Genomic DNA, 20,096 nt, shown 5'->3' with positions numbered 1-20,096 from the left:
CTCTCTGTGTTTTCACTTGTAATATTCTTAGAGAGAGAGAGATAGGGCTTGTGCTTTATAGAGTGAGAGTGATAGAGAGTGGATTCTTCATCCTTTGTTGAGACATCACAAGTTGTAATGAATCTTGCTTCTTCAATTCATTCTTGCAAGGCTTCCATGACAATGAGTAGCTAAATCTCCTTTGTTGGGATTAGAGGTACTTGATCATAGTTTAACATGTAATCGTTTGATCTATAAATATATGGTTCTAGCATTTGAATTGATATTGAGGTTATTCTTGCACTTTAATCTTTATCTTTGATTTAATTGTGATTGAGAAATACTTTTGAATCTAGGTTTAGAATAACCATCTATCAAAACATAGTTTCTAGACATGGAATCGATGTTTTGATAATCACCTTGAGTATCCAAACCTAAAGCTTTCTTATCATTTAATAGATTGAGAAATCATCGATTGAACGATAAGATCGACTCTTGAATCATTCAATAGTTTGAGACATCGACCATTGAATGATACAATTGATTTCACAATATTGTTTGGACACGAATGGTGTTGTCGAGGGATACGTGATAATATCAAAGAAAAGCTAGAATCCATGTATGATCATTAGGTTACGTGCGACGCTCGATCAAGGAACTCTAATCCTAACAAGTTTTACGCCCTATTAATCTCAATTTTATCATTTGCAATTCAGTTACTAAAACAAACAATCAACTATCGTTTAACTTGAAATGATATTTGGTGTCGAACGGTCCGCGATATCGCACTAGTCCCTGAGGAGATGATATAAATATTTACTATTGTTTGATGCAAAAATACTACATCAAGGGTGCATGAGGATGCCTTATGCATGTGATAACCGCATCCCCTTACACATGTTCAAATTTTACAAAATTATTTTATATGATAAATATATTGTTAGATATTTTTTTTTTGAAGGATATTGTTAGATTTATATAATTTAAATATATTTCATAAACTATTACTTACCTTATAAATTTTTTGTATTACTTACCTTATAATTTTTGAAGGATATTGTAGTATATATACAAGTTCGAGTCAATTGATATCATAGATTAAACTCTGGCGTAGTGGTAAACCTTGTAGGAAATGCTTTAGTAGGTCATCAGGACTTGTAATTTTTTCCGTTCTAGGGTTGGATAAAAAAATTCACCATTGACACGATTCCTTGCTGTCATGTCATTTCTTGCATGAGAGAAATGGACATTAATCCAAATCAATATGTTCGTACATCCTACTGAAGGGAAACAAATGAAGCATGCTACAATCACATGATTTATCCAACAAATAGTCAAGCATTGTGGGCAAGAACCGAATATACATACTTCAAACCCCCACTTAATAAAGGCAACTAGGGAGACCCAAGAATAGAATAAACAAGGAACCTAATGAAATGAAAAGGCATGATTCTTAGATGAAGAGAGCTTATCACAATATTAAATTCACCAAATGTCAGCAACAAGGCCACAACAAGTGTACATGCAAATTGCCACCACCACCACCCCTACAACTACCTACTAAAACTCATAGTCAAGCTACTGCACCACATGGATTACAACCTCAGAGTTCTCAACATGTGCCATCTCATACACAAATGGTTGTATCACAGGGATCATAAGCTGCAACAACTCATAGTCAACCTGCTGCCTCTCATACAAAATCAACCACAACAAAATCTAAGGCAAAACCAACTCCAAGACCAATTGCAAAACAAACAAGAAGCCATGTGCAAGCAACTTAAACCCATATGGAAGTAAGTCACAAGATGCGAGCAAGAATAAGGAGATGTAACCAAAAAAAGGAAAGCACACAAACATGCAACTACTCAATATGCCATATACACAAGCAAGAGACAAAAGTTTCCATTTGCAAAGCTTAAGGGTGCTCCAACCCAGTTGCCATTGAAATGATGCTTGTTTTTATGTCGATGAATTGATGAACTGGTGTAATTTTATGAATGTTTAGGTTTTATTTGTTGAATTTTACGTAACTGCAAAACAATGATGATATACCTAGATCTGGTTTTAACTTTTGCAGTAATTTTTCGTGGTTGTGAACTGATGGACAAAATAACAAGTGTACTTTGGTGTCATTAATTAAGTAGTAAAATTTATAAAGTTCGTATCTGCAGGGATTGCATTATTTCAACTAAACTACTACGATGATGATTTTGATTAGTGTAACTAATTTAGGGGTTCGTACTTGACAATATGATTGGGTTAGTAATAAAATTTAGTCCATTAAGTTATTGCAAAACAATACATTATAAATAAACCCAAAGCTTAACCTTTAAAATCCATTCAAAGCATAGAAACCCAAACCAGAACATTGCCGCTAGGCTTCAAAACATGAAAACAGACAATAAACTATGACTTACCATTAAATTTAGTCCTAATTATTTAAACCAACTATCAACTCACTCATCAATTAGGTCCTTCCTTTTATTTGATCATAATAGTTAAAAGATTAAATTGACCGTTTATTTTGCAAAATTATTTAACCTATAAATAACACTACAAACTTATCTTTGACAATTATTCTTGATTTTAAGTACGTATAACTTAAATCGTGAAACTTTATTCTAAATCACAACAATAATGAGTTTGAAAGAGACCATACATACCTCACTGATGGATAATGTAAATCAAGATAGAAGGCACACACAAGTGAAAGATGAATGAATGATGGTTGATAATGGCCTTGGAGAAACAGTTGTCGAAGGTTGATAATGGCCTTGGAGAAACAGTTGTCGAACTCGTTTAGGCTGGTATAAACAATAACAGTGGATAGAGAGTAGCCACAATGAACAATGATAAGGGAGGGAGAATAAGGAAGAAATATGGAAATAGGGTGTGTGGGTGCATACAAAAAAAGACGACATAGTTTATTTTGATATAGAGGCAAATCTGGTTGCCAGTGGCGGAGAAGAGTGTAGGCAGTGGTGGTTATTGGTGCTTGGTTGAGACCAGGCACAGATGCACTTGGTTGTAATTGGGGGCAGCTGACCCCACTTCAATTTTTTTTTAACCAACAACCTAATAATTTTACATGTTGACCCATCTTCAAATTATAAATTGTCCCCACACAAACTTATTCAATCCATTAAATTATATTGGCTGGAAATATCCTCAAGAGGGATGGATCAAACTCAATTGTGATGGAGCTTGCAAAGAGAATGGAGATCGCTCGGGTTGTGGAGGTTTACTTCGGGATGCTAATGGTAGATGGATCAAAGGTTTTGTCCGCAAGATTGGCGCGTGTGATGCTCTTCATGCAGAGATGTGGGGTATGTACCTTGGTCTAGAGTTGGCTTGGAGGGACGGTATTTCTCAGCTTTGCGTTGAAAGTGATTCAAAATTGCTTATTGACATGATAACAAATAATTGCAAGATGAATGGGACAATCCCTGTGCTCATTCGGCGTATTCAAAATATTTTGAATCGTAATTGGCGGATTCAGGTTCATCACACTTTGCGAGAAGGCAACAGAAGTGCTGATTGGCTTGCCAACTTCAGCCTTACCATGGATTCATGGAATTTTACTATTTTGGAGACCCCTCCTAGTGAGCTCAATAGTCTCCTCTTTGATGACATCTCTGGTGCTTGTATGCCTAGAAATGTTCGTGTAATTGTTTAGTGTTCTCTTTTGGGCTTCGGCCCTCTCTTGTACCAAAAAAAAAAAAAAAGACAAACAATTACACAAATATTATTAAAATACTAGGTCTACAAAGGGAAGGGTTACGAAAAAGTGGACGAAGTGTTTGCCAAAGAACAAACAAATAGTGGATGGAGTGATTATGATTAGAAGGCTATATTTTTACACAAATTCCAAATGCTATTAACAATTTAGCATTAAAATAATGCATTGTTTTAAAAAAAAAGAAAAAAAAAGAAAAATCGCAGTGCGTTGGTTTGGTTTGAGAATTTTAATATGTTTTCTCAGCATCACATTTTTTTGACTTCTCACTTCATCCCTTCACACAATAACATATAAAATGTACACCCTTATGCGAAATGAATATCCCGGTACATATATAGAAAGAGTGATATGTTTTTTTTAGGTTTAATAGCAGTTTTAGCCCCCTAACTTTTCCAAAGTTGCGATTTTGGTCCCCTAAGAAAAAAAACTACAAAACCGCCCCCTAAGTTTTGCAGCCGTAGAATTTTGACCCCCCAAGGCCAATTTGGGAAAGTTAAGGGGCTAAAACTGCTATTAGGCATTTTTTTATTAAATAATCTAGTGGCAAGAAATTCACATATAAGGTTAATAAGTGGGGAATTTGAAATTCAAACACCGGTCTTTATATATATATATATATATAATGCGGCAAATTCTATGGTACACCCAATATATTTGAGTGTATCGGTACACTCACTCTTTAAATTAATGGTTAAATGAGTTGTTTTTTTGAAGAAAAATATTATTTTCTATCATTTATATTTGTAATAACTAAATCTTATTCATCAAAAGTGTTAACGAAATAAAATTAATTTTTTTTTTTAAATTTTTAGCACTCAATATTGATTATATTTTACGATAATATGTAAAAAAAATACTATGATTCTTATAAACAATAAACTGATGTTTTTTCTTGTGAAATGATGTTCTATAAAATATAAATATTGATAAAAGCTATTTATTTCATAAAAAATGATCGTTACTTTATAAAATTATGAAAAAAGAGTACCGGTACACCTCATTTTGTAAGTGTACCGTAGAAGTTCCCATATAATGCAATGTGTCTATAAAATGAGCTAATCTCACACTGACGAAAGATGATATATATATATATATATATATATATATATATATATATATATATATATATATATTTGATAATGTTGAAAATGATTTTTTTTACAATACTTTCAAACTATGGTGAATATATATATTAGTATAAATATTTATGATAGCTGACCTCGACCCCACTTATTAGAATTTTTGGATTCGTCCCTGGTTGAGACAATGATGAACACGAGTAAATGGAATGAATTGATCTAGAGTGTTTGTGTTAAAGACACAAAAGAGAGGATTTGGCTAGTCTTTTTATTAAAAGGATAAAAACATAGAAGGACGAAATGAGTTGAAAGTCTGATCATTTGCTAAATGACAAAATAAAACCACGTGTCGAGTTTTGGTTGGATGGGACCGTTGCACGACCCCGTTCATGTTGAAGGAAACCCCTTCATGTTATTCTTTCACAAAGTTTATAACATATTTTTTTTAAATATAGTTATTGTTTCTTTGTTTTTGGAATAATCTGTAGTTTCTTTTCAGATGCCTACTAGTTCAAGAGTTCAAGTAAATCTTCTATCTTTTTTTTTTTTGAGGGAAGTAAATCTTCTATCTATAATTTTGTAGCGTACCTCTTCCATAAATACGTTGAAACTTCAACCGTGTTTGTTGGCATGCATTTTGGATTTGATGATGAAATAAAGGTAAAGACGGTTGAGTTTTCAAAAACAGAAATACTATAATGTTTCATTAAAAATTAATTAACTTCTTCCTAATCGTTTGACTTGTTTTTTTTTCTTCTTCCAGCTTCTTTGTTTACTTGACAGTGACAATGGTGAAAAAATACGAAGGATGTGCTGTGGGAATAGACCTGGGAACAACATATTCTTGTGTTGGTGTGTGGCTTGATGAACACAATAGAGTTGAGATTATTCACAATGACCAAGGTAACAAAACCACACCTTCTTTTGTTGCTTTCACCGATGACCAAAGGTTGATCGGTGATGCTGCTAAGTATCAAGCTGCCACCAACCCGCAAAACACTATCTTCGGTAAACTTTTCTTGTCCTATCTTTGAACATTTATTGTGTGTTTGCTAGTTTGTTGAATTTTGGACGGTTTTGGAGAGGAATATTTTTTAGGGCTAAATCTATATTTTAATATATACTTGATATTTAAAAAAAAAAATGAATCAGCAGCATGATACATGAGTGTATAACATCATGTTTTTCTTGTAAGTTTTTTGAAATATCAAAATATAGACGTAACCCTAGAAAATTCTCCCCTCTAAATGAATGAACATAAATAATTATTAATGTTATTTTTTCAGATGCTAAGAGGTTAATTGGTAGGAAGTTTAGTGATTCTGTTGTTCAAAATGATATGATGTTTTGGCCATTCAAGGTCATTGCTGGCGTCAATGACAAGCCCATGATTGTTGTTGAGTATAAGGGTGAGGAGAAGCAACTATGTGTTGAGGAAGTTTCGTCTATGATCCTCACCAAGATGCGGGAGATTGCTGAGAAATATTTGCAGTCAGAGATAAAAAATGCAGTTATTACTGTGCCTGCTTATTTCAATGATTCTCAACGGAAAGCCACTTTAGATGCTGGTGCCATTGCTGGTCTTAATGTTATACGAATAATCAATGAACCAACAGCTGCTGCTCTTGCATATGGCCTTGATAAGAGAACTAATTACGGTGGAGAAAAAAATATTTTCGTCTTCGACCTTGGTGGTGGCACTTTCGATGTGTCTATCTTAACAATCAAAGATAAGGTCTTCCAAGTTAAGGCCACCGGTGGAAACACTCACCTCGGAGGAGAGGACTTTGATAACCGATTGGTAAACTACTTTGCAGAGGAGTTTAAGAGGAAGAACAAAGTGGATATTACTGGAAACTCAAGGGCCTTAAGAAGGTTGAGAACTGCGTGTGAAAGGGCCAAAAGGGTACTCTCTTTTGTTGTCGTCACTACTATTGAGGTAGACTCTTTATTTCAGGGCATCGACTTCATTTCATCACTTACTCGGGCCAAGTTTGAGGAAATCAATATGGATATTTTTAATGAGTGTATGAAGACCGTTGAGAGTTGTCTTGTTGACGCTAAGATGGACAAGAGTATTGTAAATGATGTTGTCCTTGTTGGTGGGTCTTCTAGAATTCCCAAAGTGCAACAACTATTGCAAGAAGTTTTCATGGGAAAGGATTTGTGCATGAGCATCAACCCTGATGAGGCTGTTGCTTACGGTGCAGCTGTCCAGGCTGCTTTGTTGAGCGAAGGCTCTAAGAGTGTTCCAAACTTGGTGCTGCAAGATGTTACACCGTTGTCTCTTGGTAAGGCAGTAATAGGAAATGTCATGAGTGTGGTGATTCCTAGGAACACTTTGATTCCCATCAAGAAGAGGAGAGAATATTATACAGTTTGCGATAACCAATCCGAAGTCTTCATTGAGGTTTATGAGGGTGAAAGACCAAGAGCCAGTGATAACAATCTGCTCGGTTCATTTTATCTTTCAAACTTTCCCCCTGCTCCTTCCGGCTATCCTTTTGATGTATATTTTTCTATTGATGAAAATGGTATTTTGACCGTTTCTGCTACTGAAAAATCCACGGGCAATATGAATGAGATTACCATAACCAATTACAAAGAAAGGTTGTGTAGTGACGAAATTAAAAAATTGATTAAAGAAGCTGAGAATTACCTCGTTGAAGATAAGAAATTCCTAAAGCGGGATGAAGTAAGGAATGTTTTAGATTACTGCATTTACAAGACACGGAATGCTTTAAAGCAAACAGAGCTTAATTCAAAACTTTCGTCTCAAGATATCGACAAGATCAATTCTGCACTCACGACAGCGTCAAATTTGCTTGATAGTAACCAACAGGTTGAAATTGATGTTCTTGAAGGTCATCTGAAAGAGCTTGAGAGTATGTTTGAGTCCATTATTTTAGCCAAGAAGGAATAGTTTTCTTTCTTTTTTCTTTAGTGTTTCTTGCTGTTTTGGTCTACTAGTGAATGGAAACTGTCCTATGATTATCAAACAGTTAAGTTACAACCAGGATTTGGTTATTCCTGTTACCTTGTTTCATTTGTTTAGTTTACAAGTTTCTTTGATTAGTTTCATTCGTTGATTAACTTGTTGGTGCATGCGAATCTTTAAATGCATGATCACGAGCTTATGCATTCTTTTCTCATTTACTTTGATATGCTGATTATTTGCTTGTTTTCCCTACAAGTTGACCACAAGAGACCCTTTTTTGGTACTCATGTTTAGACACTTGAAAATGCATGTATAGCTAGATGCAAGTTGCCAAAACTATGTTCAGTTTCACTACTAATAATGTGACCATATCAATATGTAGTTTCTTCATTGATTAATTGTCACTATCTTAATTTATATTTCTCAAGATCCTTAAAAAAAAAAAAAACTTTATTCTCAAGATTGATTGTAGTTTTATCCATTATACTCAAAATGCAGTGCTTGTAACGGAAACAATTTATCTTTCTATGTGCCAAGTATGAGGAGAATGTTGAGAAGTCACTAAACAATTATGGTTTTGCATATGTAAGTGCTTTTTGAACCTTTAGCTTTGCCCTGATGATCAAACTCAACTCAGCTAAAAAAAAAAAATCCGAAAAAGTTCTGGCCTTTCCTTGTGATAGGAAGATGAAAATAAATTCAGTTTATGGTTTCAAGATGCACACAAGATTAAAGATCTCACATTCATATAATTTTCAAATTTTCAATTTGAATTGTAACCTAAGTATTCATGTACCGAAACCAAACACAAGACTAGATTCAAAACCAGTGGGCCGAGGCCGTAGACGATGTAGGTGGTGTCGACGCTCTAAAAAGTTTGAAAAAAACGTGTCGGACACAATGCGCTTGTGAGATGGCTGTCAACGGTGATCTTTTGGGGGTATGCCAGTATTGAGTAGGTGGTTAGTGCTGTGGTTGGTTTCTAGGATGGTCACAACGGACAGCTGCATGTGGCCAAATATTGACGGGGAAAAAGCGATGCCAGTACCAAATGCTGCCTCCGGCTGCGCTAGTGAAGTATTGAGATAGGTCACATGCTCAGATCCTTGTATGGTATCATGCTCTATCGATTCGGATCACTCACTATTTATATTCACGCACCAAGCTCAATAGTGTTGGGCGTAAGTGAGTATATTGTGAAAAAAAACCAAGTCTAACGTAGAATAAAGATAAGGTATGACATGAAGGAGAGGATCCGTTTTCCATGACATGATCGTTTATAAATAGAGAAACATTTTTGAGTGGATTAGTTATGTCCAATATAAAAACTTAATACAATAATATTCCTATATTTTCTTTCTCTTCCAAAGTCTAATTTCAGATCATATATGGCCAGAAAATATGAGGGACCTGCTACTGGAATTCACTACTATACCTGCTTATTTGAATTTTGAACTATTCTCAGCAGAAATCCACAGATGATGTCATTGTTATTGCTGGCCTCAATGTGAAGTTGATAATCAATTAATGAACCTACTGTTGCTGCTCTTGCATATGATCTTTATAAGAGAGCAAATTTTGTTGAAAATAGGAATATATTTATCTTTGATCTTGGTTGTAGAACTTTTGATATGTCATTCATCACACTCAAGGATGGCAAGATTGAAATAAAGGCAATGGACGAGGAAACTCTCTTTGGTGGAGAAGATTTTAATAATAGAATGGTGAACCACTTTGTGAAGGAGTTCACGCGGAAGCACAAAATGAACAATAGTTTGCATTCAAGGGTGCTTATGAGGATGAGAAACGAGTGTGAAAGGGCAAAAAGAACACTTTCTTACGAATCTAAGGTTGCAATTGAAATTGATTATACATTTCAGGGTAAAATAAGATTAAAATAGACAAGTGTAGTGTAGATGATGGTTCTTCTAGGATTCTCAAAGTGAAGCAGCTGTTGCAAGATATTCCAATGGAAAGGATCTATGTATGTGCAACAACACTGATGAAGTTTTTGCTTATAGTGAAGCTATGCAAGCTGCTTTGTTAAACGGAGGACTTAAGAATGTTCCAAAGAATGTTCATCAATATCTTACTAGGTTGTCTCTTGCAGAACCAGCACAATGAAATATAGTGAATGAAAAAAAGTAAATGTTACGATTGATGATAACAAACCTAATGTCATGATTGATTTGATTTTAAAGTGGGTCCGGGAATTACAGTTAATGTTCACGGTTAGTTTAATAGCTCAGTTTCTTCTACTCCTCAAGGCCTTCCATTCAATGTATGCTTTGCGACAGATTAATTCTGATGGTATTTTAAATGTCTCTGCTGAGGTACAAACCATTTCAAAAGAGATCATAATAACCAATGAAAATGTAAGGGTAGAGGTGCGAAATCTGTGTTGAAAGCTTTCTTAGTTCTATGCTTCCCACACTACCACATGAAAACAAGATCAGTTCTGAAGTCATGAAGGGTGAATATTTTCTTGATGGCACTAACAGGAAGTAACTTATAATGTTTGTGCACTGTTTTGGGAATATTGAGAATTAACATGTTTAAATTCGCTTCACACCTGATCAATAATGGTTGTGCTTGAGGGATTTAAGTATTAGTTATTTGATTTGCATTCATGAATTTGAGCTTTCTCATATACTATGTTTGAGCTTTCTTATACCTAGCTTGCCTAGCTGTCTCTTTTTCCTTTATTTTCTGTTTTAACTTATGATCATTGTATCTCCCTATATAATACAGCTATTTGTTCATTTGTTGTTGTTGGTTCACCATGAGGTGCTGCAGAAAATAATACACAACAAACAATGCCGATGACATTATTGTCATGTATTATAGGGGATGGGTTTATGCTTATTGATGTAGCCACATTCTGATCGCCGAACCAACTTGGTATTTCACTTCCTGGAATAACAATTTCAATCCAATGACAGGAGGTAGATGATTCTTGATTTGCTAGAATGAATTGTTTCATCCATGAAAAAGTTATGTCACTGCAACGTTCCGTCTCACCCTCATGCAATTCAGGACAGTTGAAAATATACATTCCCACGCTCCAATATTCACCGTGCTCGATGAGAGCAGGTACAGGAAGATCAGGCAAATATTTCAACAACTTGCAGTGATCCAAGTTTAAATATACGAGTTTGGAAAGCTCCTTCAGGCTAGGCAATGTCACAAAATGGTTTCCCCCTAAATTTAATCTTTGCAAACAACTCAGAGATCTAATAGTATCAGTGAGTTGTCTTAGACCACAAAAACTAATATGGACTTCACGCAAACAAGATAAGCTAGCCAAGGAAGGTAACTACAAATGACTTTCATTCGTAAACGCTTTAGAACAACTGCAAATGTTTAAATATTCGAGAGAGTTGAGATCAGATATGTCGTCCGGTATGCATGTATTGTAAGACTTTTGCAATTTTTCATATTCAAGAAAACAAGCTTCTTTACAAGACCAATATATTGATCCAACTCCACAAGAGTTACACATCCTTCAAGGTTTAACCGTTCAAGATTGATGGGAACAACTTGGAGAGTGTGGATTTATGTTGTCATCATCTTTGAGAAGATTTTGAGGATATGGTGTGGTCGTTGCAATAATATTGATAAACTCGAATTCATACTTTAAACTTTAAAGTATTATCTTTGGTCCCCCTTTAAATAAAAATTAACATTTTGGTCCTTCTATTAAAATAGTAACAATTTCTTTTTGGTCCCCCGCCATTTGAATGATGTGGCGCTGACTTGCCATTAATGATTTGGAAAATATATTTTTTATTTTATTTATATATTACAGTATATATTAAATAAATAAAAAAATCCTTCATCATCTCAATCAACAGGCACACAACCATGGCTTCACACAAGCAATTCGAGACCTGGGATTTTAGAAATATGGAACCACAGCTTTCTTGCATTCAACAAATAGAAATAAGAAAAACATGAGTTTCACAAGAAGCAATTTTACTAAAAAAAAATTGAATATATGGCTTGGTAGCATAGCTTTGGCCACTGCATTTTCCTCTTCTCTCATTGTCGTTTAACAATTTTGTTTTCCGCATACGAGTGTTTATTTCTTTCTTTTCGCCTTTTCTTTTTAACTTTAGTACTTGCAAAACTTCTAATAAATGAGAAAATATGTGTCTTTGGAGAATACAATAACTTTCTTGATTAACAAATGTAAAAAAAAAAAATTGCATTGAAAATGTTCGCTTTGTCTATAGTATAAGATAAGATTAAAGCATAGACAGTGATGAATATTTTACATGTTTAGCATCAAACTATCTTTATTGGTGGCTTACTACTTCATCTAAGACAAAAAAAAAAGGTAATTACAAATTAAAATTGTATTTAATGGTTAGGTTTAGGGTTTTGAGAAATTTTGTTTTTCTTTTTTGTCAAGTTAAAGTTGCAGTTCTTTTTTTGGGACTAAACAGTGAAAGTATCATAAATTTGGAACGGAAAGATAAAGTGAAACCTAGCCGCCTGTCACCACACTCACAGACAAGTAAACGACGGAAGTATTTTTCATTCCATTCCTAAAGCTAATAAAGTATTTTTCTCTATCTCTATCAACTTCATACGTCAATCATCATCATCATCATTATCATCAACAGCTTCAGAAGATTACCAGTAAGTTATTAGTGTTCTTAATCTAAATTATTAGCTGCATTGTGCCAGGCAGGGAATATGGAACGTGCTCGCTCTTTGTTTGATTTTTTCATCGGGAGAGGATTTACGCTCGTCGTTGTAACTTATACAATTATGATAAAAGGTTATTGGTTGAATGAACCGCTTGCAAGAAGCTCGTGACCTCTTCCAGGATATAAAGAGGAGAGGGATCAAACCTAAAGTAGTTACCTACACAGTTCTACTCCATGGGAGATTAAAACAAGCATATTTGAAAATGCATTCCTCTCCTGAAGAAATAAAAGGAAATGATGCAACGTACAATGATTCAACTATATTGAGAGACATGGAGGAAATGAAAGTTAGTCCAAATGTTGATATTTACACTGTTTTGATTGATGGACACATAAAGATCTATAACTTTGAAAAGGCAGTTAGATTCTTTAATGAAATTATTGACCAAGGACTAAAACCAGATAGAGTAACATACACTGCTCTAATTTGGGGCTTGTTAAACGGAAGGCAAAAGGAGATAGCAATTATATACTATGATGAAATGTCTTCCAAGGGAATGACAAAACCCTTGCTTATCCCAAGTGGTGACAAAAAGCTTGCAAAGTTTTTTTTATGACAGAAAAAAGCTTGCAAAGTTAAAACTGTTGAAATTTGGGGCCTAACTCATCCTTACAAAACCGGCTTGTAAGGTGAGGATTGCCTCCTCTTTATAAACTCTTCTCAAGAGTCTTATCTATCCGATGTGAGACTTGGGTTTTTCCCAATACACCCCCCTCACGCCCAGCACTCTTTGGGCTTGGTGCGTGAATAGGTTTAGGCGGCCCTTGAATTCGACAAGCTCTGATACCATGTTAGAAATCGTGGTTGAGCCTAACACAACCCCACAAAACCGGCTTGTAAGGTGAGGATTGCCTCCTCTTTATAAACTCTTCTCAAGAGTCTTATCTATCCGATGTGAGACTTGGGTTTTTCCCAATAAAACCGTCGAATTCTACAAATTATAAAGGTGCACTTTTGCCTTTCAAAAAGAAAAACTGACTTGGGATAACTCAAAGCACTAACAATCAAAACTGACTCACTACTTTTGAAATCGCACCTTTCTTTTTCTTTATGAAAGGCAAAAGTGCACCTTTATAATTTGTAGAATTCGACAACTTTGGTGTTAGGAGTGGCCCTAACAAGTTTGAAATTCTATCAGATTGATACCTAGAGGTAAAGGATAATCAATATGCTTTGGATTATTTTGCTAAGACTTCAAACTGAAACATTGTTTTTTGTATTATTTCATGAAAAGACTGTGTTTGTTTCTTGTACAGATTTGAAAGGGAAGACAATCACAGATAGACTACCAGAATGTCATAGTATGTAGGTATGCATCTTCTTTATATAACTTGAGAGTATTGTATTTGAACTTGAGAAGTTTGTGTTTGTGGCAATTTAAATTCGGATATATAAAATAAAGTAGCAGTGCTGGGATTCAACCGATTGTTTGAAGAGGTAGGGAGGTCCGCCTGTTTTGGCGGGGTGGGGGAGCTGTTGTTTTTTGCAGTGCTGCTGATCAGACCTGGAGTGTTCTGTTTGTTCGGGTTTTTAGTGGCTGGTTTTCTGTTGCGGCTTCTGCTGTGCTGTGCTGCTGCTGCTGCAGAAGTTTTCTGCCTGGCAATTCAAGCGTTTGCTGCTAAAGTGCAGACCTGTTGCAGCCAGGCAGTTTTTCTGTAGTGCGCGTCTGTTATTGCAGCGCTGTGTGTGTTCTTGCAGCGTGGTTTTTAGTGTTTCTGGGCGTTTTTGGGGTTCCTCCCAATTTTTTCTTGGTTGGTGTTTGTGCTTTAGACCTTTTATGCACTGAGCTCTTTTCTTTGTATCTTTGGCTTGTTCCGCGTTGCTACTGCGTGGTTTTTTTGATGGTGGTCGGGGTTTTTTTTTTCCGGGGTTTGAACCCTGGACCTTGCATATTTTATGCATTGTCCATACCCACTGAATTTTCAATAATAAATAAATAAAGTAGCAGAAGTACCTGCTAACTTTTTTACTCATAATTTTGCCTAATTGAGACTTATATTTGAGACCAAAGTAGTAATTGAAAAGGATATGCTCATACTAAAAATTAAATTTTACATTTAATTATCTCAAGCTAACTTGTTGGCTTTTTTGAGTTTGCACATAGAAGACTATCTGATCTGACTATGCATATTTAGTTGCATAGATGATTAGGACTAATTTGAAGCATCCAAGCATTTAATTCAGCTCAATTAACATTGGAAGACTCTTGATCATTTTCATGTTTGCCAATAAATTATGCATCATATTTTCACTGTTGCTAAGTGATTAGTCGGGTTTTTTATTGGTGTACTTTTTTTAATTAAACTTCTATTTATTGGGATTTTTCATGTTTCCCTTCCATAGCTAAATAATGTTCCAAGCTTTTCTGTAATATTTTTGTTAAGGTCCTTTTCTTGTTGCTTTCTATGCATTGTATCATCATTGCCTTACCTTCCATAAACAAAAGTCTGTTCTGTAAACTTATACAAAGAGCATTTGTTCCCAACGTTATCATTGAAATTATCATTAGTTTTCTTGCATTTACTTGAAAGCTTGTAGTGCAAGTAACAAATCTTTGGCCTGTCCAAATTCCTTCCAAATTATCATTAGTTTTCTTACATGATTTAAGCGTCAATGTAGTATTAACATGATTTGTTTGAGATTTTCCATTGTCTTGATTGGAGCTAGTCATGTAGAATTAACATATTTTTGCCGATCATCAGGTGATAAATTCTGATGAAGAACTTCTGAATTTTGCAATCGTACCTGTTTTATGTATATTATTTTTTTGAACAAGGCAAAATTAAATATATTACAAGCGAAAAGACATTCTCCCTAGCACAAGACATACCAGAGTAGGACACAAAGTTTAACAAACAAACAAGTCAGAAAAAATAACAAAAGGAAAACTATTAACCAATGCCCAAACAAGCAAAAGGGCAAAGCCGCCAACTATATATGGTAACCAAAAACAATGTTAACATATTTTACCTTCAACCACCAATAAGAAAGTAACTTAATGTTGAAAGTAACTTAATGTTATGAAGAAGTTGATGAGTTGAATTTTCCTTATTGTTAAAGATCCTGCTATTTATTTCTTTTAAAATTACCCAAGCGCGCACAAGAGAGCCAAATTAATTGCATTAAAGATTGTCGCGCTTTTGAAACACCTGCCCAGTGAACAAACTGAATAAAATGATGCGAGATTCCAAAAAGATCAATCAAATACATACCAACCCAATGCCAGAGTGGTAAACTTTGAAAATTTGCAGGTGGTGAGCATGAGTTAAGTTTTTCTAAATTTATTATGAAAAAAAATATCAAGTTTTGGCGAGTATTAGTTTGTCATGCTGTCAAGAGCTCAGCGGGGAGGAATTGGAAGAAGTTAAAGAAATGTTTTGATCAAGTAGCCTATTGACTAGAAATCCATCTATTATGTGAATACATGAGAAATTCAGGGTTCGAATTCCAATCCTTGCATACTACATACAACGTCTCTATCAAATGCGACAAAGAGGAGATCTTTTTAGTTAAGAGAAGTTTTACTATAAGATTTTGAGCTTATTCGGTTATACGAGCTGTTTAAGATTGTGAGGCATACTTAAGAATACAATGTTAACAATTGAACATTTCTTAGGTGACTATTTAAAATTTGTTTTTAGAGATATATAAAATCTTCATTAAAGATTGTCCCAATAAGATATTGAACAATTTTAATCTAAGTTCATTAATCTTATTAATTGGTTTGTACAATTTTATAGAATAATAACTTGAGTATTTACCCTTCATTAAGCTAAGCAATTATGCAAATTAAACACTACACTACTTCCCAAATGCAGGAAACCAAATAAAGTCCAAAATTGCGTAGAACAAACAACCAAACCTTTCGCTATGAGATAGTACATGTAAAATACCAAACTTATAAATTATTCAGTTGAGAAAAAGAAGAAATAAAACACTATGATGCATGAGTATACACATGAATGTTTTATAAATCGAGTTCAAGTTGTATCGGCCATCATATCAAAATTTGACATGAGTCAAACTCAACTTTACATAATCGAATCGTATTCTCGTAAGATGAATATTGCACTGACTTGTAAACTCATATTCATATCATATCTTATCTAACGCAAAGACTCGTAATACATAAAATAACCATCATATGTTTTTCAAGATTAGTGTATAAGTCTAATTAATAACGGTTGTTGATAATAATAAGGCCAAATACCCTTAAAAAAAAATAAGGCCAACTACCTTGCCACGGTCCTTTAATTGATTTTTTTGGTAACAAATTGGTCATGTAAGTCGTAATATTTTTACATTATTACCCTTTTTTATTTAACTTCGTTAAAAAGTGCTTATATTACCGCTCAACATTGAATTAGTGCAAAAGTGCTTATGAAACTAAACATGGTTACTAACATGGTTACAAATAAATGTTTTATGAACAAAGTTATAAATCAAGAAATTGATAAATTTCTTTTTAAATCAAGAGTGAATAATACATATATAAATCCTAAATTTGAGATCAATGAATTTAGATACACTAACTTAGCATTAAACAATTTTTAAGTGAGTTTGATGAAAAATATTAATGATGAACATATTTTATTACTTATCAACTTGTTGCAAAACAAAGAAAAACTTAGATGACTAACTTGTTAAAACTTCGGAGGTGTTTCACCTAATAATTCTATAAAGAATAGAAACTTTAGTGAAGGTCAGACTACACTTGATTTATAAAGAAATTCAATAAAGAATAGAAAATTTAGTAAAGGTCAAACAAGAAGAAACACATCCTAGACTAGTGTCATCTATCAAGTGAACATAGTCCATTCACTAACAAGCAGCATGAATTAATAAACAGAAAGGTAAACAAAACAAAAAGAAACATAAAAGCATGATAAATCCAAATAGCCAAATTTCATTCATTCAAATGCCCATTGATTTTCCCTACGAACTTCTTCCTCTTCCTCCGGAGTGAAATCATTCTTGATATTAAAAGTCTTTCGAATTTCCTCCGGTGTCTTCCCTTTGATCATGTCCGCCACAGACTGGCATGTAAGATCCAGTAGACTCTTGATATTCAAGTAATTTGCAGCAAGAATGAGATCGAAAAGTGTATCCTGATCAACCTTCACGAATTCAGCATCCCAATTCTTAAGATCATCTTCTGAAGGTTTTTCATCGGAACTCGCGGCATCAACATGCTTCTTACAGTATTCAATCACCTTCGCCAATATCTGACCGGTCACGTTAGGAACTGGGATTCCGTTGTCGGTACAATCGTCCTCGATCATGTGCTTGATCGTCTGCGATTCAAGTGCCACAGCCTCGGGAACCTCAAAGGTTTCGTTGTCGGAACTCTTGAGAGTCATCTTCTTGGTGGTTGAAGACATGGTTATCGAGAAAAGGTGTGAAATTGCTAACCCTAACTTTTTTCTTGATTAGTAGAAAATTGTGAGACTGATCAGAACTTTGAAGCGTTTTTCTCTTATTTATAGGCGTTTTTGTATCCATATTTTTTAACAAAATCTTTCTTAGTTTCCGTAAAAAAATATATAATATAACAAACTCCAACAAGATTTTTTTTTTTTTTGGTTACAAAAAAAAGAAAAAAGCTTTAAGTTATAACAAATTCATTCATCATCATCTAAAAAATAAAACATAACAAACTCATTAATATTTGAATGATTTCAAATATATATTTTTTTGTGAGGAAGATTTCATATATATTTAAAAATAACAAAGTCAATTGTTTTTTGGTACAACTAAGTCGCATATTCCTTACAATCTCCTGAGAAGTACTGGCACTTTATTGCCTAGGGAATAGTTAGTTTTTTTTTTTCCTCTTGCCTTTATCATTGTAACAAAAAAAAAAATTCTTACAATCTATTTAAAAATAACTAATAATTCTCCTAAAAAGGCAAATATAATATTAATTTAATTAGTATACTTTGTCGATGTATAATTACTTTATACATGACTTCTTTAAAAAAAAAAAAAAAAAAATTACAAATGATTGCCCAATATCTAACTATCCTGCACATTTGATTGGAATTGCACTTTTGGTAAATTCAAAGCACAAAGAACTTACTTTTATTTTCATTTGCTTATCTCAGCTTCATGTATGATACTCTTATTGTTATTTCAATTAGGCATCTGGATCAGGATTGGTTACATGATATATATTTACTGCAGTTGCATTCTATCTCAAGGTACATCCTCACTAAGAACATTACAACTTCAAGTTTTATTCCTAATCTTTATGTAAAATTGATATCCTTGTGTGAGTAACAGGTTCATGATGTGGGAGCAGTCTCAACACTTGCGGTAACCGGCATATTGGTATGGCTACATTATCTTTCTCTGCTGATGCCTTTTTTATATGTATATATGAATTCATGCTCTATGTAACATTGCTCTTTCTACTGCTGATATTAGGTCTACATAGGATCGTTTTCAATAGGAATGGGAGCAATTCCATGGGTTGTGATGTCCGAGGTACTCCCCCATCCTTTCTCCAATTTCAGTTTTTAGTATCAATAAGATGAGAACAAGAGAAGAGATGCAAATTAGTTAAATTAAACAGTTTCTTTTCCAAAAACAAGAGTTGCACTTAAGAAGTAGCAAATGTTGATCCCCGACGGGAACTGTTTTTATTTTTCTCTGACCTGGGGAGAATATATTTATCCGTGTTACTGTGCTAAAATAAACTTCAAATTCGCCTGTTACAAAATGCATCCTCTTAGTATAAAGACGACATAGACTTTGCTAAATAATTACCTTATGTTGCAGATATTTCCAGTCAATATTAAAGGGCAGGCAGGAAGCATAGCAACAATAGTGAACTGGTTTGGTGCATGGTTATGCTCCTATACTTTCAACTTTCTCATGAGTTGGAGCTCCTATGGTAAATACTAATACATTATTTTTCAGCTTTATTTCATTTAAAAGACTAATGATCACTGATCAGCATTATTATATGATCATCATTTTCCCATTTAGTTCAAGAAACCTCTAGAACATGAAAGTATACTTGTATTTATGATTTTCTGGTACTTTCGTTCTCTACGTTGCAATCAATGCACCGGCTATATTATTTATAGTTGCAGTAGTTCCAGAAACCAAAGGTAAAAGCCTTGAACAATTACAGGCAGCCATTAACGCGTAGGAAGTCTGCGGTTTGTGTAGTGTTTGGTAGAAATTGGAATAACAAAGGATGAAAGTTGATGATTACATTGCATAACTAGCCATGTTTTTTTATAGTCTGTTAGCTTCAATATTGATGATTGAATTCACTAGCCATGATTTTGTTTATAATTCGTATTTGTTTTCTTAATGTCGTTGATTCATGAAATATACTCTAAAAAGCAGCCTTAATAGTATAATGCATTTCCCCCCTAACTGTGGTTTCATAAAGAATGGAAAAACCTTCCCTCAAACTAATGTTGAATAACCTCTTGATATAATACATAATCATGTCTAATGACCAAATAATCTTTCAGTTACAATATATTTCTGGTTTTCTAACATACTTATTAGTGGCTGGTTTTCTGTTGCGGCTTCTACTGTGCTGCTGCTGCAGCAACAGTTTTCTGCCTGGCGATTTGAGCGTTTGCTGCTAAAGTGCATACCTGTTGCGGGCAGGCAGCTTTTC

At 34.2% G+C, this 20,096-nt stretch overlaps 2 protein-coding genes and 1 long non-coding RNA gene across 4 annotated transcripts; 2 read left to right on the top strand and 1 right to left on the bottom strand.

Annotated features, from left to right (window-relative positions):
• The first annotated feature begins 5,588 nt into the window (after positions 1-5,588).
• On the top strand, positions 5,589-7,723 carry LOC11443306 (heat shock cognate 70 kDa protein). The gene is made up of 3 exons (XM_039827812.1): positions 5,589-5,808; positions 6,087-6,706; positions 6,758-7,723. Exons 1-3 carry the CDS (start codon positions 5,589-5,591, stop codon positions 7,721-7,723), a joined length of 1,806 nt encoding a protein of 601 aa, XP_039683746.1.
• Positions 7,724-17,364: 9,641 nt separating this feature from the next.
• On the bottom strand, positions 17,365-17,835 carry LOC11438280 (SKP1-like protein 1B). Of its 2 annotated transcripts, XM_024769527.1 has the most exons (2): positions 17,474-17,835; positions 17,365-17,392 (listed from the first exon to the last, which is right to left on the bottom strand). In XM_024769527.1, exons 1-2 carry the CDS (start codon positions 17,833-17,835, stop codon positions 17,365-17,367), a joined length of 390 nt encoding a protein of 129 aa, XP_024625295.1. The 2 variants fall into 2 exon arrangements, with proteins under 2 accessions (XP_024625295.1, XP_003621661.1); XM_003621613.1 differs by having other exon boundaries at positions 17,365-17,835.
• A 901-nt stretch (positions 17,836-18,736) lies between these two features.
• Positions 18,737-19,346, top strand: LOC11445842 (uncharacterized). The gene is made up of 3 exons (XR_005642860.1): positions 18,737-18,784; positions 18,881-18,940; positions 19,235-19,346. It is a non-coding gene; the product is annotated as an uncharacterized lncRNA (long non-coding RNA).
• The last annotated feature ends 750 nt before the right edge of the window (positions 19,347-20,096 follow it).

Source organism: Medicago truncatula, chromosome 7 (genome assembly GCF_003473485.1).
Source record: "Medicago truncatula cultivar Jemalong A17 chromosome 7, MtrunA17r5.0-ANR, whole genome shotgun sequence".
NCBI classification, from domain to species: domain Eukaryota; kingdom Viridiplantae; phylum Streptophyta; class Magnoliopsida; order Fabales; family Fabaceae; genus Medicago; species Medicago truncatula.
The sequence above is the reverse complement of the archived record's forward strand: the minus strand, read 5'-3'. Positions and strand labels throughout refer to the sequence as shown.

Coding starts and splice junctions, on each gene's coding strand:
- LOC11443306 (XM_039827812.1), top strand. CDS start 5,589: ATGGTGAAAAAATACGAAGGATGTGCTGTGGGAATAGACCTGGGAACA. Junction 5,809..6,086: donor CCCGCAAAACACTATCTTCG/GTAAACTTTTCT, acceptor TTATTTTTTCAG/ATGCTAAGAGGTTAATTGGT. Junction 6,707..6,757: donor CGTGTGAAAGGGCCAAAAGG/GTACTCTCTTTT, acceptor TCTTTATTTCAG/GGCATCGACTTCATTTCATC.
- LOC11438280 (XM_003621613.1), bottom strand. CDS start 17,835: ATGTCTTCAACCACCAAGAAGATGACTCTCAAGAGTTCCGACAACGAA.